This window comes from Ascaphus truei, chromosome 5 (assembly GCF_040206685.1).
Source record: "Ascaphus truei isolate aAscTru1 chromosome 5, aAscTru1.hap1, whole genome shotgun sequence".
Taxonomy (NCBI): Eukaryota; Metazoa; Chordata; class Amphibia; order Anura; family Ascaphidae; genus Ascaphus; species Ascaphus truei.
The window spans coordinates 10,312,523-10,326,012 of NC_134487.1; the positions used below are offsets into that span (position 1 = coordinate 10,312,523).

The 13,490-nt window shown below is 47.8% G+C and overlaps 1 protein-coding gene across 2 annotated transcripts in view; it reads left to right on the plus strand.

Annotated features, from left to right (window-relative positions):
- Positions 1–13,490, plus strand: part of KLHDC10 (kelch domain containing 10) — a 54,115-nt gene that overhangs the window by 14,546 nt on the left and 26,079 nt on the right. Inside the window, exon 2 of one of the 2 annotated variants that reach the window (XM_075599340.1) lies at positions 2,071–2,163. The exons of the other annotated variant lie outside the window; for it this stretch is intronic. Within the exon in view, the coding sequence (XP_075455455.1) occupies positions 2,071–2,163 (93 nt within the window). The remainder of the gene's footprint in view (positions 1–2,070; positions 2,164–13,490) is intronic. 2 annotated transcript variants of the gene reach the window in all.

Here is a 13,490-nt window from a genome sequence, read left to right on the forward strand (position 1 = left end):
TTTTAGCGCTATTTCAGCTTCAGCACAGGTGGTGCAGTCTTTGAGTGAGACACTGATTGAGCCACCTGTGCTGAAGCTGGAATATCCTTACAACATGACCTGTTTGGGGGGCCTTGCGGACTGGAGAAGCCATGCCCTAATTGTTTCATTACCTGTGCCTGCTCATTACACCGTGTGAAACTAAAGCTTATGACCTTGAGCCCTACACTATCCCTAAACAATCTTGGCAAAGGGGTTTTGTTGCCAGGCTGCACCCAGAATGGAGGATTCACATGGCTGGATCAGAACCGTATTGCACAAATATATTTAAAAATGGAAAATAAAGTTCTGCACCGACAAGTGACGGCTTTGAAAATGGAGCCTTTTGAAACTAAAGAGATTTACGATGCACAATGCGGCTGTTTCTTAGAGACTGATGCCCCCAAAGGGAGCGGTTTATGCTGATACCCCCAAAGAGAACGGTTAAAGTGGGGCATTTTATATACTTCCTAACAAAGATGTAGGCATCCTCTCTTTCGTATTGGACAGTTGTTTTTTGTTGTTACCGGAATAAACCATGTGTGCTGTGGTCCATCTCTTGTGCTAATTACATGCATGTTTATACAACTCCAGGGCGCTTTGGACAATTTAAGAATGACATTTTGGGAACATTGAGCTGTTTATTCCTGACAGTTAAATACTGTTGCTGCTTACTGTATGTGATGACCTTGAGACGGTGAATACACTGTGTACTTTAGATCATACAGAAGCATGTGTTAAACATGTTTGATCCAGATATGGAGTTTCATAAGCATGAACACTAATGAATCTATGTGATTTAAAAAAGGGTCACGGAAGTAATTTTCGTCACGCCTCTAGCAAGAACCATGTGTGTCGGGAGAGATTTCCTCTTTGATGCAGTAAGGATTTCATTGCCTCTGTACCATCTGCTTTAAATTAAAGTGTGTGTGACTGTATTATTAAATATCTAGTGTGCAAGGCATGGGAATGTTAGGGGAAGCCAGCCTCCCACGGGAGTTTGGCTATCATCAAATATGAATTCTGTATCACTGTCTGTACAGAGCACAGCACAGAGACGAGCACACGCAGATTACAGTGAGCACAGCACAGAGCTGCCACGCTGCATTATTGTCTTGGCTTCATTCATTGTGTACTGCTGTTGTAGCTGGGTTTCTCTACATCCACATTAATCAGCAGGAGTTATAGTAAGGGATCTATCATGGCTTATCTGGCTAGATCAGTGGTGCTCAACTAAAGTCCTCAGGCCCCCCTATCCCCCCCCACACCCCTCCAAACCGGTCGGGTTTTCAGGATATCCCTGCTTCAGCACTGAAGGCTCAGTCTTTGATTGAGCCACCTGTGCTGAAGCTTGGATATCCTTAACCTGACCTGATTTTCCCCGTGTACAACCTGTGCTGTGGTATTTGTTGAAGTCGTGTGCGTTATTTGTCACACAGCTGCACCAGTAAACATCTGTCCAGAGTCTAATAGTATCGGACACCCCGCCAATAAGCTAATGTTTCATGGCCGTTATTTACACTGGTTTTCCCTCATTCTTTTCAGGTAAAGACTCTATTGCAGTGGTGGCCAACTTCAGTCCTCAAGTCAGGTTTTCAGGATAACCATGCTTCAGCGCAGGACTTTTGAGCCTTTTGAGGTTTGAGCCACCTGTGCGGAAGCTGGTGTATCCTGGCCACCCCTGCACTATTGGCATCTCCTCTTGGTTTTCTTATTGAACCCCGTCGCCGCCCTTCCTGGCTCTCTGGAGGTTATTTTCCCCTGTCACTTCACATGACGGGGCACAGCACACAAGTAGGGTGTACCCACCTCCCTTGCACCCCGCCCTCATCCCAACTCCTCCCAAAAAAGGGCCACAGGCCACCTGAAGAAGAGACTCGTAATGCCTTGTAAGCTTGTGTATGAATACCTTGGTCTATTAAAACCCGCAACCACCCCATCCCCGTCAAACCTAATGTGCCCCACTCTCTGTAATGCTGCACTTGTTCCTTGTTGCTGTCTGATTCCATGTGTTGTGTACGTCTGACTCATTGCTGGTAATTGTGGTAACAGGCTCTAGGAAGAAGCTACGCTGGTTTCCAGTTAGGCGGCTCTTCACTCACTCCTGCCCCAGCCTCAGGATCCCTAGCAGGTTTTTAAGAGAAGGTGGGTGACTACCAGCCAAACGCCTATATATTTCTTTTTATTCCTCTGGTTATTTTGCCGTTTTGTAGCTGCCTTTCTAACTGTTTGATTCTTGCAGTCAGAGGTTCAGTGCACTTGTATTTGGTGCCATGTAAATTGGAGAAATATAACAATTAAAGGCATATAAGAGCCATTGATCCTGTACTTTGTTAATGTATTTAAAACCTATAGACCACATTTGCTATACTGTACTTGTTTTTTTACCATTTGTGTTACCATTATGTTTATAAGCAGAAATAGGAATTAAAACTACACAAATATTTAGTGTTCCTATAGAATCACAAAAGATGAACATCAATGCTACATCTAATATGATAAATCATAGAGCTAAATACTAATCTGTTTTTCTTAAGTGAGAGTCATGTAGTTTAATGCTTTGGCCAAAGCATTTTTAATCTTGCAAACCACGTCACCATATTTCCCTCTTTGGCAAGTCCCAACATTTGTGTGTAAGCTCAGAACCCAAACCCAGCACCCCATGTGGATGTGTCGGAAAGCTCCTGCAATGCTGGGACATGCGAGGGAAGGGATACCTTGGCGGGGTTTGCAAGCTTCAAAATGCTTTGGCCAAAGAATGAAACTAAATGACTTTCACTTCAAGGGCCACCAGCAGGTCAGGTTATCCCTGCTTCAGCACAGTCTGAGCCACCTGTGCTGCAGCAGGGATAGATATCCTGATGACCTGTTGGTGGCCCTTGAGGACTGGCGTTGCCCACCCCTGGTGCCAGCGCTAATGCACCCAGAGGCAGTCGCTGCTCCTGCAGTCTCGAACGCTGGCCTCAGTACCTGGCAGTATTCACCTATATTATTTTAACCCATTCAGTGCAGAGCAACGTGTCACTAGCCCCCTTGGCCACTGAAGGGGTTATTCTTCTGAGGTTAGTTCTGAAATTGTCCCTGTCTAATTTGAAGAGCAAATAGTGCTATAAATAAATAAACAATTTGACACAAACACAGGTTATTGCTGTTCGGTTTCCTCACCGACATGCTGGGCGAGCTCTTTATGTCAATGAGTCCTTTTCGTAGTGGTGTGTGGCGAGGAGATGTACAGTACACCTGGGGAATGTATATTCTGGAGACTGCGCGTTCCCGTGTGTTTTACTGGGGTACCATCCCGAATCCGGTCTACTGGCTTCAAACGAAGAATAAAGAGGCAATCCACGCTGTTTTTTTTCCCCTTTCTAATTTTTAAATCCAGGATTGAAGCAGGGGGTCTCTGGAGCTGAACCATTGATTTCAGCGCCGGTGACCCCGGCTTCCAGTGGTACTTGCCTCTGTAGTGGGTGCCAGTTGCCACGCCAGGGTTTACATGGCTGCTTTTCAAAGCTCACGGGCCAATAGGAAGCCGTGACATCATCCGGTGTGGCTTCCTATTGGCCCATGTGACTAAGGAGCTTTATTTATAAACTGTATTACCTGGAAGTAATACATTGAGTTACCTCGTTTTCAAGTATGTCCTGGGCACGGAGTTAAGATTACACTGCAGAGGTGTTTGCCCCCCCCCCCCCCCTTTGGAGGTAAGTATCTCCGGAAGCAGGGGGTCCCTGGAGCTGAAATTAACGGGTTTCAGCTCTGGAGACCCCCTGTATTAAAGAAAAGTGGCATGGCTTGCCCCTTCAAATGTTGCTTGCATGAGTACTTTCACTTATTTGGTAAGCATTGTTTAGTGTGGCTTTGAGCCTATGGTTGCATTTCTGGGGTTGGCTTCTTCCTCCCCCATAAACTCACCAGGGGCTGTTATGTTTGCATGGATGGCAGGCTGCACGGGTAACAATCCTCCCCTGTAGAGCTTGCTCTAATATACCTGTAACATGAGTTATTTGTTTGGCGTGTGTAATAGAGATTTGAGCTTGGATGAGCTGTTTAACACCAAATTGTGCTTCTATCTGCCAGTCAGACATTGGTGTCGTCTTGTTGCTGCCTTTGCAGGCTGTAGTTTAGTTGGAAACCTGCGTGGATAAACTGGTTTTGAATGCACAAGGGCATCATTTTAGCTCTGATTTTAGCAATGAGGCGTAGAACAAATGGGTGTCTCTCCCTGAGCTGCATAGTAACACCTTTCCTTTCTCCCATCTCCCCTTTTAGAGGCCGCCATGCAGACAGGAGGGCCAGAAAGGTGCTGCCAAAGTTCCACCCTGGGAGTGGCTGCATGAACGCCTCTGACTCCTTATAAAGTGCTGTGGAATGGAAAGCCATTATCTACAAGTTAGAATTGTTCCCAATCACTGAACAGCGCTCCTAATGTGCCCTTCATTTAATGACTTTTGGATGAGGGTCCTCAAGAGACCTTGATGTAGCCTTATTGTCCTTCAGTTTAACCCCTTCACTGCCAGAGTTAAAGCTCTGCGTCGCATGCTGTTATAGTAATGGAGCTGTTCAGATATGACTTATGAAGGGAAACACATTGTAAACAAACCAAGACAGATTGAGTTGGACTGCACTATTCTACCCATTCTTTCCAAATCTCCCGCTTGTGGTATTTATGTCCAGGGACTTAACGAATTGGTAGGAACGTGTTGTCCAATATACTGCAGTGGTGGGGTACATACAGAAATATTTCAGAGTTTGTCGCATCAGCCACGTGAAATAAGTCATTTTATTTAGCATAAAGTTTCTGCGTATTAGGCCTCGTCCAAGGTTGCTGCTTGCTGGCGGAGGCGCACTGAGGCGCGCTTCCGCTCGGCACTGAGCCCCTACTGCCGCAATTAGAGCAACTTTAGTAGGGGCTCGTCTACGCTTGCGGAAGCGCAGGTCTTAGCAGATTTTTACATTTCAGCGCTCGCCGGAGCGCAGGGCCGGTCACGTGAGCGATTCGCCCAACGAGGGCGAACCAGCTCCGTGACGTCACTGGCCCGCCCCCCTGGCGGCGCGCTGTCTAAGGCCAGGGAAAGCACCCGCTTTCCCTGAGCCTCAGCGCGCCTCAGCACGCCAGCGGGGAGCTTGGCCGAGGCCCTAATCTACATTCATAAGGATTGGAGACTTAAAATAAAGGCAGTAGAAGCTTGACGCGGGCTCATCCAATGGATTCCGCGGCAGTCAGCGTCGACTTTGAAATACCACATTTGCTATAAGGAGAATACAAGGGAGCAGATAATTGCTGGAACAATAGGCCGGTAACTTGAATGGTTTGGGGCGGTTCCATGCACCCACACTCATATCAGGGAGTTCTAGGGCTGAGATTATAGTGCGTGCTTGGAAGCGCCTCCTAGCAGGGAGTTCTAAGGCTGAGATTATAGTGCGTGCTTGGAAGCGCCTCCTAGCAGCGAGTTCTAATAAGGCTGTGATTATAGTGCGTGCTTGGAAGCGCCTCCTAGCAGCGAGTTCTAGGGCTGAGATTATAGTGCGTGCTTGGAAGCGCCTCCTAGCAGGGAGTTCTAGGGCTGAGATTATAGTGCGTGCTTGGAAGCGCCTCCTAGCAGGGAGTTCTAAGGCTGAGATTATAGTGCGTGCTTGGAAGCGCCTCCTAGCAGGGAGTTCTAGGGCTGAGATTATAGTGCGTGCTTGGAAGCGCCTCCTAGCAGGGAGTTCTAGGGCTGAGATTATAGTGCGTGCTTGGAAGCGCCTCCTAGCGGGGAGTTCTAAGGCTGAGATTATAGTGCGTGCTTGGAAGCGCCTCCTAGCAGCGAGTTCTAATAAGGCTGAGATTATAGTGCGTGCTTGGAAGCGCCTCCTAGCAGCGAGTTCTAATAAGGCTGAGATTATAGTGCGTGCTTGGAAGCGCGTCCTAGCAGGGAGTTCTAAGGCTGAGATTATAGTGCGTGCTTGGAAGCGCGTCCTAGCAGGGAGTTCTAAGGCTGAGATTATAGTGCGTGCTTGGAAGCGCCTCCTAGCAGGGAGTTCTAGGGCTGAGATTATAGTGCGTGCTTGGAAGCGCCTCCTAGCAGGGAGTTCTAGGGCTGAGATTATAGTGCGTGCTTGGAAGCGCCTCCTAGCAGGGAGTTCTAAGGCTGAGATTATAGTGCGTGCTTGGAAGCGCCTCCTAGCAGGGAGTTCTAGGGCTGAGATTATAGTGCGTGCTTGGAAGCGCCTCCTAGCAGGGAGTTCTAAGGCTGAGATTATAGTGCGTGCTTGGAAGCGCCTCCTAGCAGGGAGTTCTAGGGCTGAGATTATAGTGCGTGCTTGGAAGCGCCTCCTAGCAGGGAGTTCTAGGGCTGAGATTATAGTGCGTGCTTGGAAGCGCCTCCTAGCAGGGAGTTCTAAGGCTGAGATTATAGTGCGTGCTTGGAAGCGCCTCCTAGCAGGGAGTTCTAAGGCTGAGATTATAGTGCGTGCTTGGAAGCGCCTCCTAGCAGGGAGTTCTAGGGCTGAGATTATAGTGCGTGCTTGGAAGCGCCTCCTAGCAGCGAGTTCTAATAAGGCTGAGATTATAGTGCGTGCTTGGAAGCGCCTCCTAGCAGGGAGTTCTAAGGCTGAGATTATAGTGCGTGCTTGGAAGCGCCTCCTAGCAGGGAGTTCTAAGGCTGAGATTATAGTGCGTGCTTGGAAGCGCCTCCTAGCAGGGAGTTCTAAGGCTGAGATTATAGTGCGTGCTTGGAAGCGCCTCCTAGCAGCGAGTTCTAATAAGGCTGAGATTATAGTGCGTGCTTGGAAGCGCCTCCTAGCAGCGAGTTCTAATAAGGCTGAGATTATAGTGCGTGCTTGGAAGCGCCTCCTAGCAGCGAGTTCTAATAAGGCTGAGATTATAGTGCGTGCTTGGAAGCGCCTCCTAGCAGGGAGTTCTAAGGCTGAGATTATAGTGCGTACTTGGAAGCGCCTCCTAGCAGCGAGTTCTAATAAGGCTGAGATTATAGTGCGTGCTTGGAAGCGCCTCCTAGCAGCGAGTTCTAATAAGGCTGAGATTATAGTGCGTGCTTGGAAGCGCCTCCTAGCAGCGAGTTCTAATAAGGCTGAGATTATAGTGCGTGCTTGGAAGCGCCTCCTAGCAGGGAGTTCTAAGGCTGAGATTATAGTGCATGCTTGGAAGCGCCTCCTAGCAGGGAGTTCTAGGGCTGAGATTATAGTGCGTGCCTCGAAGCGCCTCCTAGCAGGGAGTTCTAAGGCTGAGATTATAGTGCGTGCTTGGAAGCGCCTCCTAGCAGGGAGTTCTAGGGCTGAGATTATAGTGCGTGCTTGGAAGCGCCTACTAGCAGGGAGTTCTAAGGCTGAGATTATAGTGCGTGCTTGGAAGCGCCCCCTAGCAGGGAGTTCTAAGGCTGAGATTATAGTGCGTGCTTGGAAGCGCCCCCTAGCAGGGAGTTCGAGGCTGAGATTATAGTGCGTGCTTGGAAGCGCCTCCTTGCAGGGAGTTCTAAGGCTGAGATTATAGTGCGTGCTTGGAAGCGCCTCCTAGCAGGGAGTTCTAAGGCTGAGATTATAGTGCGTGCTTGGAAACGCCTCCTAGCAGGGAGTTCTAAGGCTGAGATTATAGTGCGTGCTTGGAAGCGCCTCCTAGCAGGGAGTTCTAAGGCTGAGATTATAGTGCGTGCTTGGAAGCGCCTCCTAGCAGGGAGTTCTAGGGCTGAGATTATAGTGCGTGCTTGGAAGCGCCTCCTAGAAGGGAGTTCTAGGGCTGAGATTATAGTGCGTGCTTGGAAGCGCCTCCTAGCAGGGAGTTCTAAGGCTGAGATTATAGTGCGTGCTTGGAAGCGCCTCCTAGCAGCGAGTTCTAATAAGGCTGAGATTATAGTGCGTGCTTGGAAGCGCCTCCTAGCAGCGAGTTCTAATAAGGCTGAGATTATAGTGCGTGCTTGGAAGCGCCTCCTAGCAGCGAGTTCTAATAAGGCTGAGATTATAGTGCGTGCTTGGAAGCGCCTCCTAGCAGGGAGTTCTAAGGCTGAGATTATAGTGCGTGCTTGGAAGCGCCTCCTAGCAGGGAGTTCTAAGGCTGAGATTATAGTGCTTGCTTGGAAGCGCCTCCTAGCAGGGAGTTCTAAGGCTGAGATTATAGTGCGTGCTTGGAAGCGCCTCCTAGCAGCGAGTTCTAATAAGGCTGAGATTATAGTGCTTGCTTGGAAGCGCCTCCTAGCAGCGAGTTCTAATAAGGCTGAGATTATAGTGCGTGCTTGGAAGCGCCTCCTAGCAGGGAGTTCTAAGGCTGAGATTATAGTGCGTGCTTGGAAGCGCCTTCTAGCAGGGAGTTCTAAGGCTGAGATTATAGTGCGTGCTTGGAAGCGCCTCCTAGCAGGGAGTTCTAAGGCTGAGATTATAGTGCATGCTTGGAAGCGCCTCCTAGCAGGGAGTTCTAGGGCTGAGATTATAGTGCGTGCTTGGAAGCGCCTCCTAGCAGGGAGTTCTAAGGCTGAGATTATAGTGCGTGCTTGGAAGCGCCTCCTAGCAGGGAGTTCTAGGGCTGAGATTATAGTGCGTGCTTGGAAGCGCCTCCTAGCAGGGAGTTCTAAGGCTGAGATTATAGTGCGTGCTTGGAAGCGCCTCCTAGCAGGGAGTTCTAGGGCTGAGATTATAGTGCGTGCTTGGAAGCGCCTCCTAGCAGGGAGTTCTAGGGCTGAGATTATAGTGCGTGCTTGGAAGCGCCTCCTAGCAGGGAGTTCTAAGGCTGAGATTATAGTGCGTGCTTGGAAGCGCCTCCTAGCAGGGAGTTCTAGGGCTGAGATTATAGTGCGTGCTTGGAAGCGCCTACTAGCAGGGAGTTCTAAAGCTGAGATTATAGTGCGTGCTTGGAAGCGCCCCCTAGCAGGGAGTTCTAAGGCTGAGATTATAGTGCGTGCTTGGAAGCGCCCCCTAGCAGGGAGTTCGAGGCTGAGATTATAGTGCGTGCTTGGAAGCGCCTCCTTGCAGGGAGTTCTAAGGCTGAGATTATAGTGCGTGCTTGGAAGCGCCTCCTAGCAGGGAGTTCTAAGGCTGAGATTATAGTGCGTGCTTGGAAACGCCTCCTAGCAGGGAGTTCTAATAAGGCTGAGATTATAGTGCGTGCTTGGAAGCGCCTCCTAGCAGGGAGTTCTAAGGCTGAGATTATAGTGCGTGCTTGGAAGCGCCTCCTAGCAGGGAGTTCTAGGGCTGAGATTATAGTGCGTGCTTGGAAGCGCCTCCTAGAAGGGAGTTCTAGGGCTGAGATTATAGTGCGTGCTTGGAAGCGCCTCCTAGAAGGTAGTTCTAGGGCTGAGATTATAGTGCGTGCTTGGAAGCGCCTCCTAGCAGCGAGTTCTAATAAGGCTGAGATTATAGTGCGTGCTTGGAAGCGCCTCCTAGCAGCGAGTTCTAATAAGGCTGAGATTATAGTGCGTGCTTGGAAGCGCCTCCTAGCAGGGAGTTCTAAGGCTGAGATTATAGTGCGTGCTTGGAAGCGCCTCCTAGCAGGGAGTTCTAAGGCTGAGATTATAGTGCGTGCTTGGAAGCGCCTCCTAGCAGCGAGTTCTAATAAGGCTGTGATTATAGTGCGTGCTTGGAAGCGCCTCCTAGCAGCGAGTTCTAATAAGGCTGAGATTATAGTGCTTGCTTGGAAGCGCCTCCTAGCAGCGAGTTCTAATAAGGCTGAGATTATAGTGCGTGCTTGGAAGCGCCTCTTAGCAGGGAGTTCTAGGGCTGAGATTATAGTGCGTGCTTGGAAGCGCCTCCTAGCAGGGAGTTCTAGGGCTGAGATTATAGTGCGTGCTTGGAAGCGCCTCCTTGCAGGGAGTTCTAAGGCTGAGATTATAGTGCGTGCTTGGAAGCGCCTCCTAGCAGGGAGTTCTAAGGCTGAGATTATAGTGAGTGCTTGGAAGCGCCTCCTAGCAGGGAGTTCTAAGGCTGAGATTATAGTGCGTGCTTGGAAACGCCTCCTAGCAGGGAGTTCTAATAAGGCTGAGATTATAGTGCGTGCTTGGAAGCGCCTCCTAGCAGCGAGTTCTAATAAGGCTGTGATTATAGTGCGTGCTTGGAAGCGCCTCCTAGCAGCGAGTTCTAATAAGGCTGAGATTATAGTGCTTGCTTGGAAGCGCCTCCTAGCAGCGAGTTCTAATAAGGCTGAGATTATAGTGCGTGCTTGGAAGCGCCTCTTAGCAGGGAGTTCTAGGGCTGAGATTATAGTGCGTGCTTGGAAGCGCCTCCTAGCAGGGAGTTCTAGGGCTGAGATTATAGTGCGTGCTTGGAAGCGCCTCCTTGCAGGGAGTTCTAAGGCTGAGATTATAGTGCGTGCTTGGAAGCGCCTCCTAGCAGGGAGTTCTAAGGCTGAGATTATAGTGAGTGCTTGGAAGCGCCTCCTAGCAGGGAGTTCTAAGGCTGAGATTATAGTGCGTGCTTGGAAACGCCTCCTAGCAGGGAGTTCTAATAAGGCTGAGATTATAGTGCGTGCTTGGAAGCGCCTCCTAGCAGGGAGTTCTAAGGCTGAGATTATAGTGCGTGCTTGGAAGCGCCTCCTAGCAGGGAGTTCTAGGGCTGAGATTATAGTGCGTGCTTGGAAGCGCCTCCTAGCAGGGAGTTCTAGGGCTGAGATTATAGTGCGTGCTTGGAAGCGCCTCCTAGCAGGGAGTTCTAAGGCTGAGATTATAGTGCGTGCTTGGAAGCGCCTCCTAGCAGGGAGTTCTAGGGCTGAGATTATAGTGCGTGCTTGGAAGCACCTCCTAGCAGCGAGTTCTAAAGCTGAGATTATAGTGCGTGCTTGGAAGCGCCTCCTAGCAGGGAGTTCTAGGGCTGAGATTATAGTGCGTGCTTGGAAGCGCCTCCTAGCAGGGAGTTCTAAGGCTGAGATTATAGTGCGTGCTTGGAAGCGCCTCCTAGCAGGGAGTTCTAAGGCAGAGATTATAGTGCGTGCTTGGAAGCGCCTCCTAGCAGGGAGTTCTAAGGCTGAGATTATAGTGCGTGCTTGGAAGCGCCTCCTTGCAGGGAGTTGTAAAGGTGGATAAAGTCCATTAGTGAATACATCCCTGGCATAGGCCTCAGGTAGCCATAAATAAAGGTATGGATGCAGAGTAATGGGAGCGCGCGGTCAGAGTAGGCAGGTGTAGGGTTCATACTTGCCCTCCGTGTTGTCTATTAATTTTAATGTTGAATAAACATTTGATCAGTACAGAATAGCTCTGCTTTGCCACTTTAGTAAGTGTGCTGAAGCGTTGACCTTACAGATAACACAAGTGCTGCTTTAGGTCAGCATGGCCAAAGCATGGCTGTGACTGGGGGCTTCTTGTCGGTCTCACATAAAGTGTGTGTGTGTGTGGTGTGTGGTGTGTGTATTATAATAATAATAATTCAGTACTAGATGATAATACTTGAATAAAAAAATTATTATAAACTTTTTTTAATAAACTCTTAATGTCATGTTTAATGCGTGATTAATATACTGAGCATCCTGTGATTTCTATAGCAGGCTTTAGCCACCTCCCCAGCAGTGCAAGATCTTTGCAGCACTTTCCTGTGTGTGTGAGATCATTTGTTGCCAATGTTCCCAGCGTTTTGAGCTGCAAACTGAAACAATAGATAAAGTTACCTTAGTCATGCAAGGATACATTGTAGCTGCTGAGTTCCTTGCCCATTGCACTGTATATGGCAGGACACACACTCGCCAAAACGCATTTGTATTGTAGATCGACCCCATTTCTGCGTACAATTGGCATTTAATGAAAATGGGGATTTTTTTTTTATTTAATTTTTTTGATTTAATTTTTTTTTTCATGTGGCCGGCACAACGTAATACACATGCTAATAATACTTGACACGCCGTGGTTTGTAAAGCCTGTTGTGTAATGTGACTGGGGGCTAAATTGTACGTCCTTCTGACATGAGATCGTTGATGGGACAGTTCCTCTGTTATCCATTATTTTCTTTCTTTATTTTTTTTTAAACTTGGAAAGTATTCAAACATCCTTCATATCTTCTGCATTTGAGATGCAAAATTGTACCCCGTTATTAGGTCTGTAGTGGTCCTAGACCAGTAAGCTTCTCTAAATGCTGGGAACGGTTAATTTTGTTTAAAAAATAAAAACATGGTGTTGCGGACGGCACCCTTCTAGCACGTGACCTGCATACGGGACAAGGGTTAATACTCAAGCCCGCAAACGTTCCTGCTTTTCACCTTCAAAGGTCCGTCAATTGGACAATATCTCCTGTACAGGATCAAGAATCAATACACAACCCGCAAGCTGCCCCACCCTTCACCCCCACAAAGGTCCCTCAAATTAGTTATATCTCGCCTCAATCTGTCCCAATACACCACCGCCACGAACAGCATACAAGTGAGCACGTAACTTAGATATGCAACCAGGGTTAATACACACGGCTACTCTAGCCACCCCACCTTTCTCCTCCGCAATGAACCAGTGAGTTATGATTTGCAATTGAGTAGGGGTTAATCTTAACTATCCACTTCCACCACCTGAGGTTATGCAAATATGATAAAATATCAGACTAATATTTGCCAGGCCCCCTGTCCCTGTTTATTATAGAAAAAAACGATGTACTTTAACACACACATCAGTTGTAGCAAAAATGTGTTCGAATTGTAATTACCCCCCCAGAGCGTGCAAACGGTTCATTCAGAGCCCAAAGCATTACTTAATAAATGTTTTAATATATATACAAATAGTGTTTAGATTACAGAAAAGGTATTACACAAAACGGTTACAATACAAGGCAGAACAGCTTCTTAAAATACGTGGAAAACATAAAAGAAAACCTATACTTTACCAAATGCCATAGATTTTTATTTTTTTATTTCCCCCCCAGAGAGGTCACTGGTAAGAGACGATGAAATATCTCGTATCTGGTCTCAAATACACCTCTGGACATCTGATTTTCATAATACCTGCTCAGACTTAAATACAATTCTTTCCCATTGAACACAACATTAACCTAGCCCCTGTCGTAAATCAGCTGTGAGATTGACAATCTTACGACAGAGAAAAATGCCTCCTACCAAAGGACGTTTCAAACGCCTTTTCCATGTCTAAATGTACTCGTAACTTCACTTCTGTAATACTAACACGTGAGACACATCAATACATTCAGGTACTCATGGCCGGACACAATGAGACTAAATATATCAGTATGGGAATACAGAAATCACCAGGCGCTCCTGGGGGTCTTCCAGGTATAACACAATAATAGGTAATAAAACCAGCAATAATAAAAGCATAAAAAAGAAAGGAAAAATATATACAACCAGTGATAAATTGCAGCTCAACCTTCAATGGATCTTCCTTGTTGATCCTTTACTAGTTGAGGTGCCAAGAAGTCAGGGAGCGCAGTACACCAGTGGGGACATGTGGGGAAAGAGCATACACAAATAATAGTGCAACACTGTGTGATAAAGAAATGATTAACATGAAAGTACATATAAAAACGAAAATCCATGAAGAGTGAACAAATAATGAAGATGCTAC